The 23,981-nt window shown below is 50.5% G+C and overlaps 2 protein-coding genes across 4 annotated transcripts in view; both read left to right on the forward strand.

Moving 5' to 3' along the window:
* Positions 1–2,845, forward strand: part of bbs9 (Bardet-Biedl syndrome 9) — a 91,522-nt gene extending 88,677 nt beyond the window's left edge. For 2 of the 3 annotated variants that reach the window (XM_076028470.1, XM_076028474.1), the window contains one exon: positions 1,224–2,845. In XM_076028470.1, coding sequence (XP_075884585.1) covers positions 1,224–1,504 — 281 coding nt within the window. In that variant the 3' untranslated portion in view covers positions 1,505–2,845. The remainder of the gene's footprint in view (positions 1–1,223) is intronic. The other variant, XR_012926884.1, reaches the window with a different exon arrangement.
* A 3,784-nt stretch (positions 2,846–6,629) lies between these two features.
* Positions 6,630–23,777, forward strand: bmper (BMP binding endothelial regulator). The gene is made up of 15 exons (XM_076028477.1): positions 6,630–7,209; positions 10,399–10,484; positions 15,582–15,681; positions 17,217–17,299; positions 17,400–17,490; positions 17,659–17,741; positions 17,937–18,036; positions 18,134–18,243; positions 18,324–18,461; positions 18,874–18,978; positions 20,171–20,216; positions 20,488–20,654; positions 20,963–21,510; positions 22,522–22,652; positions 22,730–23,777. The coding sequence occupies exons 1-15, from the start codon at positions 7,104–7,106 to the stop codon at positions 22,909–22,911; spliced, it is 2,076 nt and encodes a 691-aa protein (XP_075884592.1). The 5' UTR covers positions 6,630–7,103; the 3' UTR covers positions 22,912–23,777.
* The last annotated feature ends 204 nt before the right edge of the window (positions 23,778–23,981 follow it).

Here is a 23,981-nt window from a genome sequence, read left to right on the forward strand (position 1 = left end):
GGGGGAAACAACATTAGAGCAGATTAATTCCCAGGGGGGGCGCCGGAGGGCTGGACAGACAGGAAGTGCGGTGGCGGAGCACTTCCTGTCAGCCTGATCCCGACCAGACGTGGCGTCATGCGGGAGTTCAGCCGTCCGCTGCCGACGGAGGAGCAGCGGCAGGTGGGAGGGGCTTAAGGCCGCTGGCCGACCTCCATGACCTCCACCAGCTGGAGGTCCCGTCTGGTCTCCTCTCGCAGGGTTTTCACTGCACCGTCACCCTGCGAGAGGAGACTCCATGAGAAGGAGCAGCACCAGCAGCAGTTGTCGTAGTTGTTGTTGGAGTAGTAGGAGGTGAGACTGAGGTGAGGGGTCGCTGACCTTTGACCCCCAAGTAAAAAACTTTGTTCCACACGTCCACGTGTAAGAAGACGTCCAATCACGCATCGACTCCTCTGATTGGTCGACGCCTGGAGACACAGAATCAATTAGCGGTGGAAGCACATTCCCAGACAACATCTGAACCTGCTGAAGACGTCTGCTGCAGCTCCACACTCTCACCATCAGACACACAGTCTCCATCTATGTCTGGAGACGATGAGCTGCAGTGATTAGAACTCACACACACACACGCACACACACACACACACACACACACACACTTAACCTAACTCAGCAGCCTGAAGTCTGTACGTGCATGTTAGGACAGATACACACACTTAAAGACACGAGGAGACACTTTCATAGGCTGAGACCCACACACACACACACTCACACTCACACACGCACACACGCACACACGCACACACACACTCACACACACACACACTGTGTCGTCTCCAGCCCCTGAAGCCTCCTGGTTCTCATGGAGATAAGAAGAGCGTCTCATTGTTGGCAGACAATGTTCCTCTTATCATCCTATCAAAGAGAGGCTTCCATCAGCAGGGGGCGGGGCTATGGTGTGTGTGTGTGTGTGTGTGTGTTTGACAGGCTTGATGGGGTTGTAGTCAAGTGGGGCTTCTTTGTGATGCAACAGGTGCTGTTGTCGCTCGACAGCTGAGAGCGACAGCGGCTTTGTTTCAATCCGACCAATGGCTCATCAAATAGCCCACAGGAGGCGCTGTTCTAGTCCTGCCCGCCCTCTGTTTTTCTTCTTGTTTAAAATCTCCATCAACCTTCTGCAGGGCTTCACCACCAACCTGTCCTCTGCTGACAACCTCTTTCTGTCTGTCTGTCTCCTCCAGAGAAGAAGGAGGCGCCTGAGGTCTCCTCCACCACCACCTCCTCCTCCCTGAAGGAGGAGGAGGATGCGGCGGAAGGAGGCGAGGAGCCCAAGAAGGAGAAGAAGGAGAAGAAGGAGCAGTCCAAGGAGAAGAAGGAGTCCAGGAAGGAGGCGAGCAAAGAGGAGGTGAAGAAGGAGTCGTCGTCCTCCAAGGAGAAGAAGGAGCAGGACAAGAAGGTGTCCAAGAGGTCGACTGTCAAGGTCAAGGAGAAGAAGAAGGAGGCGGAGCCTGGCGAGGGATGACCACCTCCACACACACACACACACACACACACACACACACACACACGAGACGACACACACACACACAAAACACAATATCATACACACACAAGCGCCACATCATTACACAAACGTGTTTACAGGGTCCAAGTAAACACATGGAAGGCAGCGCATGCCACCACGTGCACACGCATGCGCACGTGCACGTCCCTGACATGCATTTATGTGCTAACACACACATCACATTAGTGGTGCTGCAGCTCCGCAGTGGAGCAGCCTCCTCCATCAGAGGCCCCAGTGACTGTGGCACACGCACACACACACACACACACACACACACACTCTGCAGACTCCCTCTCCGCCAGTCGAACCCGCAGCTCCTCCCTAATTCCACTCGGGGGCCACAGAAGATACCAGACTCCGCCCTCCCACGCCTGCCCCCTCCCTCACCCCAAAACACCTGAGCAGCCAATCAGAGAGAAGCTTCAGGCTCCGCCCCCACTCATCTTAACCAATGATGGGACTTTGATCAGAAGTTGTAGAAGCTGCGGGAAAATAAAAATCATGTTGAGTGAGAAGACAGCAGCAGGTCTTAGAGCAGAAGACAAACACTAGAAATAAAGAAAAACAGCAAAAAAAAAAAAAAAACACAGCAAAAACTGAAAAGCTCCCGTTATGATGTCCTGCATCTCACAGGGTTCCAATACACAGACATCCAGAGATGATTTCAGCTTCAGCAGGTGATGAAACCTCAGTAGATCGTCTGCATAGTTGAGGAAGAAGCAGCGGAAGGTTGCCGCTGCTTCAGACTCCAGGAGTCGTAGTTTAGTGAATTACAATCGTCTTTATTTATTGTGGTGATTTATCTCCGTCCCACCAGCCTGGCCGGTAGAAGCCACCTTGACCAGATTCTCTTCTTCACTTTATAAGTCTGGAACTGAACCCCAGCTGTGGGCGGAGCTTCACCTCCAGTGATGATGTCATCACCGCCGCCAGGAAACCAGGACCAATCAACCGTCGCTCTGACTCTTCCTGGTTACCGTGGAGATATTTCATTACAAGCTCCTCCCCCTTTTGCATTTTTTATTCTCCTCCGGCTCGCTGCAGGGACCGACACACACACACGCCCGCAGAATCCCGTCAGCTGACAGGTTTAGAAGCTGGTCTTGGGTTCCGAGGGTGAGAAGAACTCTTTACCAGGAGCTGTGGGACCATGTGACTGTTGAGAAGATGTAGGATGTTTGTACCATAGACTAGTTTTCCACGGCTGGTGCAGCTCCGCTGACCTCAGCTGGGAGCTCCTGAGCAGGAGCCACGTGTTAGCCATCATGTTTAGTAATAAAACTGGAGTCGTGCTAACGAGTTGGCATGTGTCATCATTGACTGGTGTCGAGTGGTTTCCTCCTGGTGGAGTTGCTGCTGACAGAACTCCAGAGCCATTCTGCCAACCTGCTGGTCCATCCTGAAGACGTTGCATCTGAAAGGTTTCGAGTTTGTTTGTTTTTAGCAGAGGAGCCGATCAGCTGACTGCAAGCTGCCTTCAAAAACCACAGAAGGAGAGGAAGAAGAGCTCAGTTTGGACCATGGTTCCTCGGTAGAAGAAGAGAAACGAGCAGGCAGAGTTTTTCCCTCTCTGTCTGTTGGCATGGGCTCCTGGTGAGTGTGAAGATGTCTTGGTTGCCACCTCGGCCGACGCTGTTTGGTCAAAGCTTTATCAAGGCGGTGCTGCTGCTGCTGCTGCTGCTGCTGCTGCTGCTGCTGCTGCTGCTGCTGCTGCAGTTCATCATTTCTGTGTCTCTGGGTTTTTGGGGCGTAAACACCAGATCAGATCATCGTCGCATCGTTTTTGCTCCTTGCTGCTTGCTTACATTTTTAAGCGTCAGCAACCTTTTCGGCTCCGTCACAGATCAACTTAAATCGCTTGGATTTCGATTTTTGTGTGAACAGGCTGATCCTCTGTTTTCAAAACAAGCAGGTATTATATTTCTGTTATATTTTCTCCAAAGCAGCCTGTGTGTTTTTTCTTGCAATTTGGATGTGATTTGAATTTCTATATTTGGCCATAAAAGAGAGATTTAAAAAAAAAAGAATAGCCCAGAACTTTAGGAGATACATTTTTGGTTTGTACAAAACTAACGACATCAGTATGTAGAAAAGGAATTGATGTCACAGCGCCCCCTTTGGCCACACGCAGACTCTTTCCTCTCTTGCCATTCTACCAGAAATAAAAAAATAAAAAAAACTTTTAAAAACAATCAGTTTTTTCTGCGAGGCCAGACTTTGTGGCCGACTGCAGCCAAACAGGCCGAGAGATTAACTGGCGGCTCAACTTCCCAGTGACACCATCGTAAAACCAGTAGCGGACGCTGCTGCCTGATGGATCCCAGACCTCCAGAAGCAGCTCCTCCGCTGGAGAACACGTGGAAAACACTTCACTGAACCAGAAGACGTTTCTCCTCCTCCTCTTCATTGTTTCCTGGGTGTTGGTGTCTGGACTCCACTTCATAAAACACATCCATAAAAAAAACCTCCATAAAAAGTATCTTCACTTTGTTTCTCTTGTAAGGATGGAAAAAGTGAAGCACACAACACAACATCAGCGTGTTTCAGGGTGACACCAGTTCCACATGTATTTGGCAGACAGCTTCACTCTCAGATGAGATGATAAGGCTTTAAATGTCGGTTCCCTCAGCGATAAATCTCAAGACACCGGGCCAATCAGCATCTTCCCATGAGTGAGGGAGGCGGGGCTCCACCCAGGACAGCTTGGACAGCGTTTACACCTCATACAAAGGGCTGCAAACACACTGTCCCTAGACTCCACCCACCTTCACCCAATGTCAAGTGTTGCCCCTCCCACCTGAAACAGTCTGACTCCGACAAAACACAACTTTATCCAGCCAATGAACTTGAGTCTCTGGGAGATAAAATTGAATCACTGCCAAAGAACTTGGTCTTGGCCTTCAGGGGATCCTGGTTCTGGATGGAGAGGCTGGCTCCTGGACTTCAGTATCTCTGTATTAGTAGTAGTGGTGAAGCACCCGCCCCCCTGTCAGCCTAGTTTGAAGTGGACCATCAGTGACAGCTGAGACCCCTCCACTCCACCCCCAGTGCCTCTCAGAGCCAGACCTGCTGGCTATGAGGGCTTTAGACACCACCACCACCACCACCACCACCCTTCGTCTGGGGTGAGCAGAATGTTGAGACAGAGGCAGAAACTCTGAGGACCTAAGTCCTGAACCCCCAGCTGTACCTCTTCTTCCTGCTTCCTGGACCTCAACATCTTCAAGGACTTTTTCTCCTCCACTTTAGAGTTCAGAAAACACTCGAGTCTCCACCTTCAAATCGCTTCAAATCCCCTCAAATCAAACCCATTTCATTCAGCCTTCAGCTTTTTGACTCACTGCAAAGTTGGGGTTAAAAAAACATATGCTTGTGCAGATATTTAAGAAGACTAAAATCTGGAGCAGCACACATTCAGCCCAAGTTTCCTCTCCACCTCATGTTGGCTTCCTGGGTTCCCGACCTTCACCAGGTACCAGGAAGCTTCTCAGCTCAACTCTGAACACCATCAGATGGAGGGAGCAGGTGATGGATGGATGGCTGGATGAGCGGGGCCAACACCATTAATATTGCTATTTGCCTGCACGGAGACTCCTGCGGTCTCCTGAGCTCGGCACTGACCCTCTCTGCTGCCCTCTAGTGGTTGACAGTGGAGCAGCAGGACCCTACATAGCTCAGTAAAACATGAATTCCATAAACGTGATGATAATCAAGTTTACACTCTCACACAAAGACACACACTGTTTTGTTCACCCTCTAACTGACTGTTGCAGACACACACACACACACACACACACCTGGTTGGAGTGTGTTTGGCCTCTCACTTGAAAGCTGCAGGGAGGGGCCTAATTGTGTCTTTGAAAGCTCGCTTTTCCTCCCTGTCTGAGCTCCTGACACACACACACACACACACACTCACAATCTTCATGTAGACTCCAGACAACAGATTTATGGGGACATTTTGCTGAAATTAAGTTTTCTGTGTTTGTGCTGAGCTGGGAGAGGAAGCCCAGAATGGGAGTGCGGATGTATTTTTGAAATTGTTTGTTCCCAGGAAGAGAAACTTGACCGTGACCTCCTGGGTCAGTGATTCAGTGCGCCATCTAGTGGATTTGTTTGCTCTAAAAATATGCGATAAAACATCCCGGACACACAGGTGAGGCTGTTTAACATCCTTGTCTTGTCTTTGTTTCACTACAGGTTCGTACTAAACTCAGATTTTGATTTATTTAGCCTTTTGTTTACAGCTTCTTGCTAAAACGACGCTTGAGAGACTGATTAACCAAAGGTCACCAGCGGTCCTGACCTTTAAGACCAAACGAACTGGAAGCGACTGTTGACTTCCTTCCCCCAGTCTCTCCTCTGTCTCCTCTTTCCTTCCTTCTTTCTTTCTTTCTTTTCATTCCTTCCTTCATTCTTTCTTTCTGCTGCTTCTAAAACACTTGAATTTACAGCTCCACGCAGGGACGTGAGGTGCATGTCGCTCCTCCGGCTTGTTGGCAGTGAAACTGGATCCCGAAGCGGGAGGTTGTTCTCTCTCCCTCTCTTCAACACACACACACACACACACACACACACACACATACACACACACACACACACACACACACACACACGCACACGCAGTCAGACAGAAGCTGATAGAAGTGCTGTGATTATTAAAAAACTTAAGAGGAACATCAGGAGGTGCAGGAGGTCTGGAGCGGTAGAAGCAGCAGGAGGTGAAGGAGGAGGAGGAGGAGGAGGAGGTGGTGGTGGTGGAGGAGGAGGACAGGAGAAGATCTGGATGGTTTGGAGGCTCCGGGGGGCAGGAGGAGCTCCGCTGGGAGGCAGGACTCTGCGGCTCTGCGCTGCCCTCCGACACTGCGGCTCCGCTTTAATACGAGGGGGAGGAGGCGGGGGAGGGAGGGGGAGGAGAGAGAGGAGGAGGACTGGAGGAGGAGGAGGAGAAGCTGCTGTGGCTCCTGTGCACAGCTCAGTGACGGAGTCCTTCAGTCCACTCGTGCGTCGGCGGCAGCATCCGTGCGCCTCCCGGACCACCGCACTCTGAGCGCAGAGAGAGCAAGAGCCGAGTCCAGCCGAGCCGGACCGAACCAAGTCCAGCGGAGCCGGACCCCAGCAGCCCGCGGCTCTTCTCAAGCAGCTGAGCTCGCCGATCATCTTGCGGACTCTCCTGTCTGTCTGTCTGTCGGACAGTGTGTCTGTCTGCAGCCCTGGACTGGGAGCTCCACAGACGGGCTGCGGGACTCCGCCGCCCAGCCGGCTCCAGCGCGCGCCGCCGGCTCTTTGTCATTGAAATGCGGCTGTGATCGGAGCGCCGCCTCGGGCTGATAGTCACTTCTTTCTTTTTTGCATTTCAACACAAACTGAGGAGGATTGTGGAATAAACCCGACAGCCCGGACCCGCATCACCTTTTATCTGTTTTTTTTGTTTTGTTTTGTTTTGTTTTGTTTTGTTTTTTTGTTTGTTTTTTAAGATATTTATATATATTTGGATTGATTATTTTCCCTCCACCCTGACTGGAAGCCAGCGGGCCTCCAGCCCACTGAGCCCAGGATGTGGCCCCGCTGCCTCGGCCCTCCCTGTCGCTCCACCTGCAGGCTGCTGCTGCTGCTGCTGCTGCTGCTCCACTCGCCCCGCTGCTCCTCACCGCTAATTACAGGTAAGATTAAAGAGATCACGCGGCTTCGTAATGACACATCTCGACGCCCACTGCGCGTTCAAAAACAAAAAAAGTTCTCAATCTTCTCCCTGGTCTGCCGCCTCTGCGCCCAGAGAGCCTCCAGCTCTCAGCCCGGCATTTGGAGCCACTCAGCCGGCAGCAGATCAGCCTCGGTCCGGACTGGAGCTGGAGAGAAGCTCGCTGCTTCTCCCCTCTGGTTCTCCTCGCTGCGTCTCCTCCACAGCTGATCACCGGCCATCAGTAGAAACTTGTGTTTCATGCAGCTGCTTCGTGTCGGCGGAGGTTCGCTTCGGAACCTTTTCATCATTTTCATCAAGTGTTTTTTTAGCCACATGAGAAGGAGAGAGAAATCAGAGTGTTGCTGAAGTGTTTCTGGAATGTTTAAAATGTAAAATTGCTGGAGAAACTTTGGGCTCTTCACATGAAAGTTTTGCGTCAAAGCCAAAAATCCAAGTGACCTTTTTACGCAAATTGATGTTCGTGCCAGTGGAGGCTGTAATTAAAGCACTTCTCCGGCTGCAAGCAGCTGTAAAGGATAAAGAATCACTTTGCTCAAGCAGCTCTGATTTAAAGACCGGACCGATCCGGGACCGGGACCGGCGAGTCCTCCCCGGCGCCGCGCTCTCTCTGCCGGCTCTCTGCGTCGCAAGATGTGGTTGGTAATAAGTGGAAGGTGGATGTGGCTGCAGGTGAAGGGCTTGGTCCTGATTCTGATCCAGTTCTGCTGCTCCCTGAGGCTGAGTGAACATCACAGACCAGGGCAGCAGCTTCAACTTCTGTCCGATAAGAATCATTCTTGTTGGTCACCGCCGCCTTTCTCTCCTTCCTCCCTCCACCTCTGCTCCTCCAGCAAAGATGGAGATCACTTCTCTTCTTCCGTTCTTCTGTTCTGTTCTTTGGTTCTGGGGGCTTCAGGGTTCTAACCGCAACCAGATGGTGACTGAGGTCCAGCAGGAGCCTCTGAGCTCCAGGCGACCCGGTACATCATCCCCCGGACCGAGACAGCACTGTGTGTGTGTGTGTGTGTGTGTGTGTGTGTGTGTGTGTGTGTGTGTGTGTGTGTGAGAGAGAGAGAGAGAGAGAGAGAGAGAGAGAGAGAGAGAGAGAGAGAGAGAGACCACAGGTGACCCACTCGGACTCGCTGGCCTCCTGAACTGCAGCGATTGTGGTTAAACTTTTGTCCAACAGGACACCTTTTGCTCCTCCTCACCTCCTCATCTCCCCACCTCCTCAACTCTGAACTGCCTCCTCTCCTCCTTCAGCAGCTGGTTGAGCAGAGGAACTAAACCTAAAACAAACCTAAAATAATAATCACGTCTGATTACAGGAGAATGAGTCCAAAGAAAATATAGAAAGGGATATTTATACTTTCCTATGGTCAAGAAAGAACACAAACTCATTCAAACATTATTAAAACAATCTATATTTCCACAGAAACAAAGACATTTTTATTAAAATCTAAAAATGTTTGCCAAATTGTTAACCGTGCGATCAAAGTGGCGGGTGAACGGTGAAAAGTGTCTAAAGATTTGATGAAAGGAAGTCAACTTTTAATTAATACAAAAAATGAAAGATAAATGTTTAGTATGTTTTTTTAAAAAAAAAATGATTGACAAAGTTTATTTGAATGTCATTTCAAATGTTGAAATTAGCACCAAGTTTCACTGTAAAATCATCCAAATGAAAGATATTGTGCTGAGTTCAACCATTTTCTATTTTTTGTAGTTGAATTCAATATTTCTGCTCCTCACTTCATTTGGGGTTCATTGTTTTCTGAGACCTTCATGTCTTCAAGTCTCCCTCAAAATCAAACCTGCTGCAACTGAACTACGACTGTAGCGCAACTACAGATATTTGAGTCCAAAGCGGCAGCAGCGGCAGCAGCAGCCAGTTGGTGCGAGGCCCCGGAGCCCGTCACTGTTGCTCCGCCCACCACTCTGCCGCTTTAATTACACTCCACGCTGGCTGTAAATTTTACGGCGCTAGTGGAGTCGGCGGCTCCTCAGACAGAGACGGCTCAGTGTTGGCGCAGAGATACATTTATAGTCCGTCCAGACCTGATTGGCCCAGGCGTGATAACAGGGGGGAGGAGCCCCCTGACTGGAGACCCCGGGCCGGCCAATGGTCAGCTGACTCCTCTGGGCACCAAGGAATCTCCTTTAATTCTTCGTGTCGACGCCCACAGACAATTTATTGACTGTAATTCGAACGTAGAAACATTCGTCCTAAATGGTATTGAAGTCAATTCACTTTTCATGACACAATCCATCCACTAGATGGCACTAATTTGTGTCTCATTGTAAGACTTGAGAATGTATCACCCGCTCGTGAAATCTCTTTCCAAAAAAGTTCTGCTGCTTTCTGTAAAAGCGAATCCTCCCGGCTGCCCCCTGCAGGGGGCGCCACAGCAAATTACCTAGTGTGCTTGAAGTTGTAGTGTAGGCATTGTTTTGTGTGTTTTTCACATCAAATTCCCTTCCTGAGTCAATCCTTTGAATTATCATGGTCATTTATCCAGGGAGGACACTCTAGGACGCCCCCTTGTGGCAAGCAGATCGTCAGAGTGGACGCTGCCCTCTGAGGACGTCTGTCTGCCTCCCTCTACCCATAATCCCCCTGTGCTGGGTGCTGGAGGTGGTTTCCTGCACTGGCCTCAGGTTTCGTGTGTCTCTCGTAAGCAGTCGAGCCGCCTGCTGCTCGTCGTAAAGGCCTTGGCTTTACACGCCGAGCGCGGGAGGAGAAGGCAACAAAACGAAAACAGACGCATCACACAGGGAAATATTGAGCTTGGACACTTTGTGTCGGACGCTTTTGTCGTGTCAGTGGAGTTCCGTCACAGTCGGTCTCAGCTGCCTGTTGGCTGAAATACCAGCTGCTGCAGCATCTTCAGGCTCCTCCGGCTCCTGGACGTCTCTCCAGAGACAGAAGTGGAGAATTGAAAGAAAGCCAATTCGAAAAAAAAAAAAAGGCAAAGCAAACAACTGTTGCGATTTTCACCTCTATTGTGCAGTTTCAATGACATCACTCTTATCTAAAACCCAATCAGAGTTCAGTTTATTTTTCTGTCAGCTTTCCAGTTTACTTCTGAACGATGACGCTTCCGTCAGTTTGAAAGGAGAACGAGATGTTTTTGACCGAAGCTTCATGGTGTGTGTGTCTCCCCGGCAGGGACGGAGGCCAGCTGTGAGAACGAAGGCGAAGTCCTGCACATCCCCAACATCACCGACAACCCCTGCATCACCTGCGTGTGTCTGGTAAGCCCCGCCCCCTCCACCTCCTCCGCTCTGCCGCACTGGCTGGGTTTCCATGAGCCCTAGAATTGCACTAAACCTAAATATGGCAATAAAAAGTGGTGATGGAAACAGCTCAACTGGGAAAAACCTCTCAAATTTGGCTGAAAGGTTTTGACGCTCTCATGAGGTTTTTTTTCACACGTATCCATATGGCAGAGAAACACCCTTGTCACATTTACACGTCAGCGGACGTGACCAGTTCGCTGACCAGTGAAAATGGCGCGTTATGATTGGATGGAGGAGGAGACGGAATCTTTTTTACAGGTCATCAAAGAGAAAAATGCAACAACCGTTCTTGACAGCAAACAACATGGAAATGCAGATTTATGGCAAAATGTTTCATACCTCCATCCTCCTCACAGTGGGTCTCACTGGACCAAGTTTGACCTGAATTCCGGCTGATGCGCTTCACACAGTGGAAACACCTGCAAATCGCAATTGTACTTTGTTGAAATTTGAGAAAAATGTTTGGTTTTTTTGCGAAAAACTGTCCAAAACTGGAAAGGCAGCTAGTGACTCTGTGACCTCTGCGACCTCTGATAGCCGTGTTTGCGCAGCGCTGATGAAGGGCGCTGACTTGTGGTGGTTGTTATCAGCACGGCTCGTCACAGGGTCACATGACGGCGGGAAGGACTTTGAAACAGACCGCAGTGGCTGTGAAAGGTCTTTTTTGGTTTTTGGTTTCAACCGTTGACTTGAACTGTGTGACGATTCATCTTGTGTTGAAGGTGTGGGTCACTGCGCCGGGTGTGGGTGATGCAGGTGGAGATGTGGTGGCTGCAGCCAGACTGATAACTCTGAGGCTTGAAGGGCAGACGTGGCGAGACGTGAAGTCCACCAGTGTTTAGTTTTAAAGCTGTCCTGTCGTCGCGCTGTCTTGCCTGTTAAAGCCGCCTACAAAACGCCGGGGCCACCACTCGTTCCTGGAACATGTGCTCTTTGACCTCTGACCTCGTACCCCCCGCCACCGCTGTGAAGCTCTTTGTTTGGCCGAGCAACAAGGCTTTTCTGTCTGACTGCTCAGAGCGACGCCGCCGTGTTTCTGATGAGGTCAAATGACCTGATTTTTTTTTGTTTTTTTTGCGTGAACTGAACTCGTTTTTAATATGTTGTCCCGTGGCTAGTGGGTGGAGCCTTGGTATTGACCTGCTGCAAGACCTTCTCAACCAATCAGGAACAAGTCTCACCTGGGACGCAGAACACACGACCAAACTGAGAAGAAAATAATATTTGATGCTTACAGTCTGAGTTTCTATTTCAGCTCTATGTCACTGTTTGCTGACATCATTCAGGTGGATTTTGTGAGTTATGCTGCAGCCGTCCACCAGGGGGCAACACAGAAAGCTGAGATGTGATTTCTACCCTGATATTTCTTAAAACCAAACATTTTAGCACTTGGACGGATGAGAAAACATTCATTTTTAAAATGTTGAATGATTTGTTTTTCGGCCTGTCAAATTTGACCCCCTGACCCTCGTTTCTGCTCTGCTGGCTCCTGATTGGCTGCTGCCTCCTCCCCCCCACCACCACGGGACCTGCAGCCGTCTGACTGGCTGAGGCGTCCTCTCTTATCAGCCACATCAGCCTGTTGAATGCTATCAGTCATCAGCAGCCAATGGCCGGCCTTTCATCTCTCCTGCAGCTACACACACACACACACACACACACACACACACTCACACTCTCACACACACACACACACACACTCACACACACACACTCAGATTTCAGTCTTTATTGAATTTGTTTATCGCTTTAATGATTCTGTAAAGTTTCCGCTTCTCAAAAAAACTCCGACAGAAACTTTTGGCTCAACAGTTTTTTTGTTTTGCTGCTGTGAAGCAGAGATTTAACCTGACAAAAAATTTTCAAACAGTTTCGTTTTAAGTTCTTCGTGCAGTTAGTTTTAAAAGTATAAACATTCTAAACTTATTTTCAGCCATAGTTGAAGCCTTCAGATCCTCTGCTGGCAGATGTTCTCCTCACTGTCTCCACCACCAGCGCTCCCATCACGACCTTCTCCCACTTCCTGCTCCTTCACCGCCGCCGCCAGTCAGACGGTCGCGGCGTCTTGTCTTGAGATCCAGTGGCTCCTGTGTCACACACACACACACACACACACACACACACAGAGGGGTCTTTGTGCGTGGCGGTCAGGGGGCGGAGCTTTGTAATGGTTGTGAAGTGGATGTGGCTGACAGACGGACAGACAGGTCGCCCGCCGCCACGCTGCCTTATCTGGCTGCCGCCAGTGGCTTCACCCAGCCATTGGCCCCTCCCCCTAACCCCCCCCCCCCCCCCCCCCCCCCCGCTTGGAGCGTGTTTTGTCATTTTTTAACAAATCCATCACTGCAGTATTTCTGACACAAACTTCAGAGTCAAATCACAACTGAAACATGTTTCAGGATCATTGGACTCAAAAGTTTTGCTACTTTTTGCTCCTGCGTTCACATGTTGTTTCCTGTACAGAGTTTGAGCCAGCCAATCAGAGCAGGTGCAGGAAGGTCGTCAGCCAATAGAAACAATAGAAACAGCAGCAGATTGAAACAAGGTGTTTGGGCGTGGAGGGCAGGAAGTGGGCGTGGCCTCGTCCATGGCGGTCGCCGTGACGACGGACGAGCGACTCGTTCTCTCCTGTGAGTGGCTGGGAGTCGTTTTCCGCAACAGAGCTGCAGCAGCGTCGCTCGAGATCTTCACACAAAGAATAAACCAAGAACAGCAGCAGCAGCAGCAGCAGCCAGTCCAGAGGTCAGAGGTCACAGGTAATCGATGGAACAAACATTCCAGATGAGCAGCACACAGTGTTGCCGTGTGAGGGGGTCAGAGGTCACTTCCTTTCCGTCTCAGTGGAGCAACGCCATGGATGTATTATAAGAATTGGATACCGGACTGGCAATATGGCGACAGGACAATTTTTTTCCAGTGGCCACTCGAGGTACTGCAGCAAAAACCTGCTCGCAAAACCGCTGCTCGCAGCTACTGCAGGATTAGCTGACCGAGCAGCTCAACACACCTTCATCATCATCACACCATCATCAGGTCATGACCTGTTTGTTTTGGCCGCCGAGGGGGGGCGGCTGAGAGGGGTGGGGGTGGGGGTGGGCGGTTAGAGGCCAGTATGGCAACAAGGGGGCGCCGTCCAAGGTCTAAGTGACCCTTTAAGGTTCCTCGCTGCCGGTGACAGACAGACTGAGCAACATCAGGCAGAGAGGAAAGAAGAAGAAAGAAAAGATGAAGAGGAAGAGGAGAAGGAAGGAAAGAATTGAATTATTGCTGAAACTATTTTTAAAAAAATCCTTGCAGAAGGTCATGGATGGTTGAAGAAGAGCGAGGACACTGTCGCCTCCTAGTGGCCGGAGAGGACAGGACTCTTGTTCAACCTCTAGTTCTCATCACATGTTCAAAGCAATGTGCTTTAGTTTGTTTTAATTCATGTTTGTGTGCACATTGCTGTGTCTGAGTGGAGAAAGAGGAGTGAATGGCGCCCCCTGCTGCTGTCAAATCACACAAACTGTTCAAACAGAGTTTAAAGGGGGACAAAGTTGTGGGAGAATTTCAGAGACAGTGGACGATCAATCAATCAATCATCAACCGTCTGATGGATGGAATCAAACCACTGAACCACCTGTTGGATTGGATTGAGGTCATCCAATCATCAAGCTGCATTGGATTTCAGGGCGGAGCCTCCACCAGCCTCCTGCTGAACTGGGCCTACTGGTGTGTGTGTGTGTGTGTGTGATTGGATAACTGGACAGGGATGTGACCTTGAGACAGAGTGGCTCATTAAAGGGGCAGTCCACTGTTTGTTTGATTTTTTTACATGAGTCATGTGACCTGGAGTCAGCCAGTCAGCAGGGGGTGTCCTCCCTGGAGGGAGGAGCTGTCTTCCAGCCCGTGTGTCCCCAGGGATCCAGTCTGCTGACTGGACCTTGATCCTGACCAATCAGAACTCAGCAGGGTCCAGCTGGGCCGCTAACAGGAAGCTGCAGTTAGCAGTGTGGCTCCACTGGCAGCAGCTCAATCCAACCTCTTCACCCACTGTTTTAGGCTCCTCCCCTTTTCTAAAAACCTTTTCTTTTGGCACTTTTGACCTGGATCTTGGCCTGCCTCTCTCTTGGCCCCGCCCCTCTCTTGGCCCCTCCCTCTCCCCATTCATTTACCCTGGAAAAGAAAAACCAAAAAGCATGTCGGCACCGCCAGGTGATCACATGGAAAGTTTCCGGCGGATTTTACGGGTGAGGCCTCCTCCTCCTCCTCCTCTTCCTCCCCTCTACCCTCCCTCCACTTCCCCACCCCTCCTCCCCCGTGCGATGACCTCATCGCTGTGGTGGAGCTCCAGCCGCTATATTAAACCGCCCCGATTTATTTTGGACCTCCTTTGATCCGTCCTGGTTGGGCGGCCCACCGCGGTGCCGCGGGACCACGAGGGCGAGCCAGCCTCCACTTTATAAACCCTTCACAGTGTGTAAAACACACACACACACACTCACACACACTCACACAGACACGCTCGACCTGTTTATAAAGTGGACAATAAAAGCTGGGTGTGAAAGTCAAGCCGCTCAAACACAACCGGGTCGCAGGCCCAGTTCTGGCGCTGGCGGCGCTGATGGAGCAGAGCCCAGGGCTTGTCAAGGTCACTGCAGGTTTGTGAAGGTCACTGGAGGTTTGGGCCTGTGAGACAGGTGAGCGGAACCGGAGCGCTGTGAGAACGACTCGGAGGAAAGTCGTAGAATTTAAAGAAAAAAGGAACCTTTTTAGGACGGAAAACAGAAGAAAGATTATTTTTCAATTCTTGAGTCGTTAAAGGGACCCAGAGTCCAGCAGTGTTTGAGACCACGCCTAGTTTAGTGGCCACACCCCAGGTCTTGGCTCCGCCCCCTTCCAAACTTATGGAAAATCCAACAAGGCAGGGGGGAAAGGCTAAACATGCGGCTCGATATGAAGGTAGAGAGTCTTATCGGAGTCCTGGATGATCAATAGAATGTCACGACCTTTGACCTCTGATTGTGTGGCGTTCTGATTGGTCAGTCATTAACAGCCTCTTCCTGTGTGCAGGACGGGAAGGCCGACTGCAAGCAGGAGAAATGTCCGCTGGTGTCGGAGGACTGCGCCCTGGTGGTGAAGCAGAGCGGCGCCTGCTGTGAGCGGTGCAAAGGTGAGTCGCAGGTGTCAAAGCTGCAAGTGACGCTCGACACTGTCAAATTCACCGCGGTGGAATTTCGTGTTTTAGTCGGGTGAAAAAGTTTTGCTGCAACTGGGACGGAGACATTTAAGATCTCGCACCGTAGACAATTTTTTCTGAAAGACTCAAATTATTCCTGCATGTTAACATGAGAGACGTCCAATACGACCCTGCTGAAGGGGCCGTATCGCCACCTAGAGGGCCGAGTGGGATGTCTCCGAAGTATCTACTCTGACTTGTAGACAGGAACACAGACAGACGTGCAAACGTGATTTTTACAACATCCACTTGGTAAAACACAGAATCGTAACTTCGTCCGCAGGGCGCCCTCTAGTGGACTTCAGACATTTAGTAGTAGTTTGCGTTCGCCCACGCTGCATTTCCAGCCCTGAGTAACAGCAAGAGACCACCAAAGCCCGTGTGGCTCTAAGGAAACACAGCACACACACACACACACACACACACACACCCACACACACCGCAACCTGGTCCCCCGGCTCTCAGCGGGGACGCCGTCCTTTTGTTTGCGGAGCCACGTTTTTACGAGGCAGCGCTGCTCACAGAGACTTAACGAGCTGCACTCAGACGGGAAAAGGGCCCCCTGGTGGCCACAGAGAGCCAGGGCCGTTAGTTCTTCCCCCAACACAGCAAGGACCCCGCTGTGTCCTCTGGCTTCGGGCAGAGCAGGCTGTGATGAGGTCACGCTGCAGTTGGCCAGTTTATTGGCTGACTTCATTGGCCAATTGTCATTAAAAAAAAAAAAGAAGTCTTGGCTGAAAGGCTTCAGAACATAAAACATCAAAAAATCAAACAATAAACCTTTAGACTGAGCCCATTTCTGCTCTTTAACCAAAGATTTATTCTCTGGGTGATGGTGGTGTTTTGGCATGCGAGGCCCCTCCCTCTGGCACCTCCCTCCAGTCACATGGTTCCATCTCCGCCGAGGCCGGCGGATCGATGGCCGCCAGCTTCAGGTTTCCTGGTGTGCAGAAGTTGTGCATCGACCTGAGGGCCACTTCACTGGGGACGAGGAAATGAAGAGGCTATTCATTAGCAGAGCAGGGGGTGTGGAGTTACTGCTGCTGCTGCTACGGCTGCTGCAGGTCCCACCCAACACTGCCACCTAGTGGGGACCACACCCCCCAGATTCCCAGATGGCTCCCATTCATTTCATTGTGGTTGCTCATCCAGCACAGACACTGAAAAGTTTTTGACTTCCTCATTAATGGGCCCACAGAGCATGCGCAGTAGTGTCACTTCCCATCATGCCTCTGTCACTCACATGATCTATTTGGCCAATCTGAACCATTCTGGAGAAGGTCACATACAGACACGTTGGGACGCAGCCAATGAGAATGAGCTGAGACACAGCAGCAACGTGGTGACGTCACGCTGGGAATAAACTCTGTTCTGATGATTTTCTGGCCTTGAACGACTAAAAGACCACAAGTGAAAGATTTGCTAGTCACATGACCTCCTGTTTCCTGTTCTCTCTGGTTGCATCTCAGGCTGCATGCTGGACGGACACTCCTACAACAGCTCTGAGTCCTGGAGCACCTCCACCAAACCCTGCATCACCAGGCGCTGCCAGGTGTGTGTCCGTGTCCGTGTGTGTGTGTGTGTGTGTCATTTTGATGCAAACTCTTGACGTGGTTCAAAACCTAAAGTGTGTGTCTGCCGTTTGGCCACAGGAGGGCGTGGTCACAGAGGCGGAAGCACAGTGCGTGGTCCACTGTAAGAACCCCAAGATGCATCCCAAGAAGTGCTGCCCCACCTGCCCCAGTAAGTCCAGCCTGCCCCAACCTCTGCACCTCCTACACCTCTTGCACCTCCTGCACCTCCAGCACCTCCAGCACCTCCTGCAGCTGCTGCAGCTCCGACATGTTTCAGATTTTTAAGTCGCAAAAAAGTTACAGAAAAAAAAAAAGCTCCACCTCTCCATCCTTGCAGGCTGCATCTTTGAGGGTCGTCTGTACAAAGAGAGGGAGGAGTTCAGTCCGGAGGGGAAGCCCTGCATCAAGTGCACGTGCACCGTGAGTACACTCACACACACACACACACACACACACAAACACAAACAGGCGTCGTTGAGTAAAGTGTATCCTGCTTTTTCCTTGATGGAAGTAGAAAACTGTCTTTCCTTTCATTTCAAGAGGGACGTTCTGTTTGTGTAGATGTGTAGATTGTTTGTGTTGTCATCATTGTTGTTTTCTTTGTCGTCCTCTCAGGGAGGACGCACTCTGTGCATGAGGGAGGTGTGTCCTGTCCTGTCTTGCCCCGCCCACCTCAGCCACACCCCTCCTGGCCAGTGCTGCCCCCGCTGCCTGGGTAAATACCTCCTTCACCAGTGGCATCTCCTCCTCCTGGCCAGCAGGGGGAGCGTGTGGGCTCTTAACCAAGCGCTGGCTGTGTGTTTGTGCTGCAGGCCAGAGGAAGGTGTTCGACCTGTCGCTGGGAAGCTGTCTGTTCCACAGCGACGTCTACGACAACGGAACCTCCTTCAGCCACGACAACTGCACCACTTGCACCTGTCAGGTACCGAGCTCCTCCTCCTGTTCCTCCCCTTCCTCCTCCTCCACCTCCTCCACCTTCTCTGACTGGCTGCGTCTCTCCAGGACTCCACGGTGGTGTGCAGGAGGCGGTGCTCACGGGCCGGCAGCTGCCAAGGCTCCGCCCACTGCTGCCAGGAGTGTCTGTCCTACGTCCAGGTGGAGGAGGTCCAGTACTGCAGGGTCCGCAACAAGATCTACAGGGTGAGGGGACAGACGGAGCGATGGATGGATGGATGGATAGCTTGATTAATGGATGATTATTTTGATGGATGGATGTTGTATGAATGTGTCATTGGATGGATGGATGAAGGATGATGGATGGATTGAAGTTGCATGAACGTATTGATGGATGGATGGATTGAAGATGGATGGATTAATGGACAAATTGATGGATGGATGAAGGATGATGGATGGATTGAAGATGGATGGATGAATGGACAAATGGATGGATGGATGAAGGATGATGGATGGATGAAGATGGATGGAGTGATGAATGATGGATGGATGAATGGACAAATGGATGGATGGTTGGATGATGGATGGATGGAAAAATGGACAAATGGTGGATGATTGATGGCTGTCTTCACGCTGTATTTCTCTCTCTGTCCTGCAGGAGGGCGACATGTGGTCGTCAGTCAACTGCTCCCTCTGCGCCTGTGTGAAGGGAAACATTGAGTGTCGGCCCAAACAGTGTGTGCCAATCACCAGCTGCCCCTCGGTGAGTGACACGCCCACTGGCCAATCAGCAGCTGCCGCTCTTCAGTCTGAATTGTTCTCGGTTGGTCACAGTCAATCCAGACCATGTGACCAGGAGGGGGCGGGGCTACAAACGTCTTTATTTGACTAGTTAGTGTTTGAGAAAAGTCACAGATGCTGAAGGCAGATTAGGACGTTACATTATTGTTGTATTAATATATTGTTGTTATATTTAGTAAAACTGATCAATCTGACGGGGACGTCGTCCCTCTTTTAGGACAAACTGAAAGGCCTGGAGAGGCTTTGCATGTGGACACACGCACACACTCACACACACACACACACACACACACACACACACACACACACACACACACACACACACACACACATCATGTCCTAACAACCTGTGTTTTAGGGGACAGATCCCCTCAGATCTTCTTAGAGAAGGTCACCGTGGGCAACTTCTGGCTTCTCAAATACACACACACACACACACACCCTCACGCACTCTCTCACACACACACCAACTTGTCGTGCGGTCAGCTACAGGTCGGCAGCGTTCAGCCTCCCCACGGAGACTTGCTGTCTCCAAATGGCCTTTTGTCTCTGTGACGTGTGAGTGACAGCAGAGAAGAGCTCTTCCCTATATTTAGGCCCCCTGAAAACCAATCTGAGTGTGTGTGTGTGTGTGTGTGTGTGTGTGTGTGTGTGTGTGTGTGTGTGTGTGTGTGTGTGTGCGCACTAGCCCAGCCCTGCTCTCTTCAAAGCGAGTGGCGGCCCTTTGTGCAGCGGTCTGAGCTCGGCAGCGAGCGGAGAGTCTGCATGTGATGACAGACGAGCGCTGAGTGTGTGAGAGTGACTGAGTGAGTGAGAGAGAGAGGGAGCGAAGGAGGGAGTGAGGGGCTTCCCTCAGGCTGCAGGGAGGACGTGTGTCAAAGAGCCCTCTGATGTGTGTGCAACACACACACACACACACACACACACACACACACACACACACACACACTGGAAGTGGTTCCTGTTACAGTTTTCTTGCCGTTGTTCTGCTGGAAAGTAATGCAACTTGTTTGTTTGTGTGTTTGTTGGTCTGATTGATTCGCATTTAGCATCCTTAGCCGTGTAGCAGTTGTTTTGAAGGATGATCATCACTCCTGTCTCCATCCTGTCAAAGACCTTCTGACCAGACCTTCTCTGGCTTCTCTTACACACAGAATAAGATCCTGAACAGAACCGGCTGCTGTCCAGTCTGCACTGAAAGTGAGTCACTTCTCCTCAGGTCTCCGGTCCACTTCCTCTTCTCTGCCGTCACATCTTCCTAAAATCAAGCTAATATCAGGGAGATGTGGACTTCAAATATTCTAAATTGTGATAATATATTTTTTTTAGCAGAGCAACTTGTGTAAATGATTGTGTGTAAATGCTAGTGAGTCTCTGACAGTGTCATTCTCACAGTGTGTCGTGCAAAGTACCCTGCAGAGCCACTAGCAGTTAGCATGCTAACCAGCTACGGGTCACTTCCTATCGACAGAGCCAGGCGTGTGCACCGTGTTTGGAGACCCTCATTACAACACCTTTGACGGAAGGACCTTCAACTTCCAGGGAACGTGTCAGTACGTGCTGACACGGGACTGCGGCGCCCCCTCTGGAGCACCGGGGACTCACGTCAGCCTCAACAGCCTGGACTCAAACTTTGTGGTAGGAGATGAGAGACAGTAAACATACCGTAGCATTTTGAATTGGAAAGACCAGCGGGATGAATCAAAGGTCCAGTGTGTAATATGTGCTGGTGAAAGCTTAGTATACTGCCCATACAATACAAGTATATAAATATATTTATAACAAACTCAATTCCAATTTTTTTCTATTTTTTAAACCTCAAGTCCACAAAGACATTTATCTTTATTTAAAAAAAAAAAAATCTAAAACAAGGCATTTAAAATCAAAAATTCCAATCTGACCTGAAGTGGCTTGAAGCGTTGATATTTGATGATTTGTCTCCAAAGGTGTTGGTGAAGAATGACGCCCGGCGGACCCGCTCCTTCTCCTGGACCCAGTCAGTGGAGGTCCGACTGGGAGCTCTGGTGCTGAGTCTCCACCAGCACCTGACGGTGCGGAGGAACGGCACTCGCATCGCGCTGCCGTACCACGGCCCCGGAGTCCACATCGACCTGGACGGCTACCTGCTGAAGCTCACCACCATCGCCGGCCTGGAGATCACCTGGGACGGCGACAGCTTCGTGGAGGTAGTGGCGGCGCCCCACCTGCGGGGGCGCCTCTGCGGCCTGTGCGGCAACTACAACGGCCACAAGCGCGACGACACCATGGGCGGCGACGGCCTCTTCAAGTTCGACGTGGACGAGTTTGCCGAGTCGTGGCGATTGGATGGCAATCAGCTGTGCAGCCAGCAGGCTCCGCCCCGTCGAAGCCCCGCCTCCTTTCTGTGCCCCGCCAGCGTCAAGGTCAAGTTCCGCGCCCACCGCGAGTGTCAGAAGATCAAGTCATGGGAGTTCCAGAAGTGCCACCGCGTGGTCGACTTCTCGTCCTTCTACAGGTCAGTGAACGCATCGCGCGGCAGTCAGAGTTCAATACAACCGACAAATGTCAAACATCCACTTTAATCTTACGCAGATTTTGTTTTTAAACAAAAGCAAAACACTTTTCGGGCGACGCAGTGGTGCAGTGGTTAGTGCTGCCGCCTCACAGCGTGTGTGGAGTTTGCAGGTTCTCCCTGTGTCTGCTGGGTTCTCCATGTTCTCCAACTTCCTCCCACACTCCAAACACATACATGTGAGGGGAAGTGGGAACTCCAAATTGTTCATTGGTGTGTATGTGAGAGAGTGAATGGTTGCTTGTCTCTCTGTGGCCCTAATAAAGTGGCCACTTGAGACCGCCAAGAGGAAGGACGGACCAAACAAAACTCCCCGTAACAACCTGGGACGGTCTAGCCTTCGACGTATTTCCTCGTTGCGTCACCGCCGTTCCCTCCTGCTGGCCAACCCCGGAAGTGACTAAGATCTCACAATGCTTTGCAGCAGCACGCAAAGCATCATGGGATACATAAGTACGCGAAGGATAGTAGCAGTGCATCCTTGGAATCGGCTAAAACGAGGGCGCATTCCAAGTACGCATTTTGAGCGTCTTAAGGACCCTTGGGAATTGGGACAAGCCTTCGCGCAGTGCTATGACACAACTTCCTTTCAAAATGCGTACTTCAAGAATGCAGACCCTGAATTGAGACACGGCACCTGAGTGCAGGATGAATGAATGGATGGATGGATGGAAGGAAATTCCTTTTTCTTTTTTATGGAGAAAAAAAAACAAATTCCAACAGTTTTGTATCAATGACATGTTTGCAACAAACCTCCCCAACTTGGAACAGAATGTGAACACATGATATCTTCAGTGCAAACGGCTCAGGCTCAGTGAGGTGGGAGACCCCTAGTGGTGCAGCAGGTTGCTGCTTCAAATCTCCTGAGACAGCTTTTGATTTTTTTTCAAGTCGTTATTTGTTTTGTTTTTTTTAAATTATATCCATTTGATTTGTGTGTTGTTGTCACTGCAGGTCGTGTGTAACAGACATGTGCGAGTGTCCGGTCCATAAGAACTGCTACTGCGAGTCCTTCATCGCCTACAGTCGGGCCTGCGAGCGGGAGGGCGTCCCCGTCCTCTGGAAGCCTGACGCTGCCTGTATGGGTGAGTGAGCGCCCCCTAGGGCCACAATCAGTCAGTAAATCAACTGCTTGACGCCCCCCCCCTCTCTCTCTCTCCAGCCACACAGTGTAAACACGGCGCCGTGTACGACACGTGCGGGCCGGGCTGCACCAAGACCTGCCACAACTGGAATGACATTGGCCCGTGTCACAAGCCCTGCGTGGCAGGCTGCCACTGCCCCGCCAACCTGGTGCTGTTCCAGGGCCGCTGCATCAAGCCCATCTCCTGCCCGGGCCGGTGACCCCGGTGACCCCGGCCAGGGGAGCCACTGACTGCAGGGGGAGCAGGACATCACAATGTGCTCAGGTTCCTCCAGGGAATCCAGGACGGTGAATGCTGAAGAAGCCGGGAACACATGGACGGACTCGGACGGTGCCTCCTTGTGGAGGCTCCGCCCATAACTCCCTGCTGCATGGAACCACCAGGCACGGCCACCGGAGGTGCTAGCTGCAGCCTGCCAGTGAGGAGCACTGGCACTGTGGCGGACTCCCAGTTTGAGCCAACATGGCGCCCAAAGTGTGTCGTGAAAAAACAAAAACTGCAGCGCCACCTACTGGGTCAGAGAAGCATCATATCAGACCGTCGCCTTCCTCATCATTTCATACTGTAAGCTATCAGATTTATATTAAAAAGACAGACAGCTTTTATATTATTAATATCATTATTGTTATTGTTATTATTATTCATGTTCTAATTATTATTATTATTATTGTTGTTGTTATTATTAATATGATTGTCGTTGATGTTCATGTTAATTTATGCGTGTATGAAAAAAACAGGAGGCAGAATCATGGATAAATAACTCTGTTACAAGTGATTTTAAAGGGAAACTAGAAGTTATTTATGTCTGTGTTGTGTTGTTGTGTTACTGTTGTTTGAAGAGGATAAAAATATTATTAATAATAATGAAAATAATGATGATATTTGCAGAAATGGGACTCTGCTGTTGCACCATGGCTGGGAAAAAAAGTACTGTACTGTGTGTGTGTGTGTGTGTGTGTGTGTGTGTGTCGGGCTGAAGGTTCTTCTTAATGATCAGCATCACAGCGGAAATGTGTCTCACTCTTTCTTTGTTGAAAGACCAGCAATAGAATCTTGTTTCCGTCACTCCTGACTGTTGTTGTGCCTTAAAAAAAAAAAACCGGTGTTAGTGCCCCCTGGTGGTGGCTTCCGGCCAGACGCGCAGCTTTAAGGTGGGATCAGCAGCTGTATGGTCAACAGGAGGAACAGGACGCAGTCATCAGGACGCTTCTTATTTTGATATTTTTATTGTTATTATTATTATTATTATTATTCACACACTTTGTACAG

This window comes from Nelusetta ayraudi, unplaced genomic scaffold (genome assembly GCF_046127955.1).
Source record: "Nelusetta ayraudi isolate G7.1 ecotype Tasmania unplaced genomic scaffold, CSIRO-AGI_Nayr_v1 ptg000003l, whole genome shotgun sequence".
NCBI classification, from domain to species: Eukaryota; Metazoa; Chordata; class Actinopteri; order Tetraodontiformes; family Monacanthidae; genus Nelusetta; species Nelusetta ayraudi.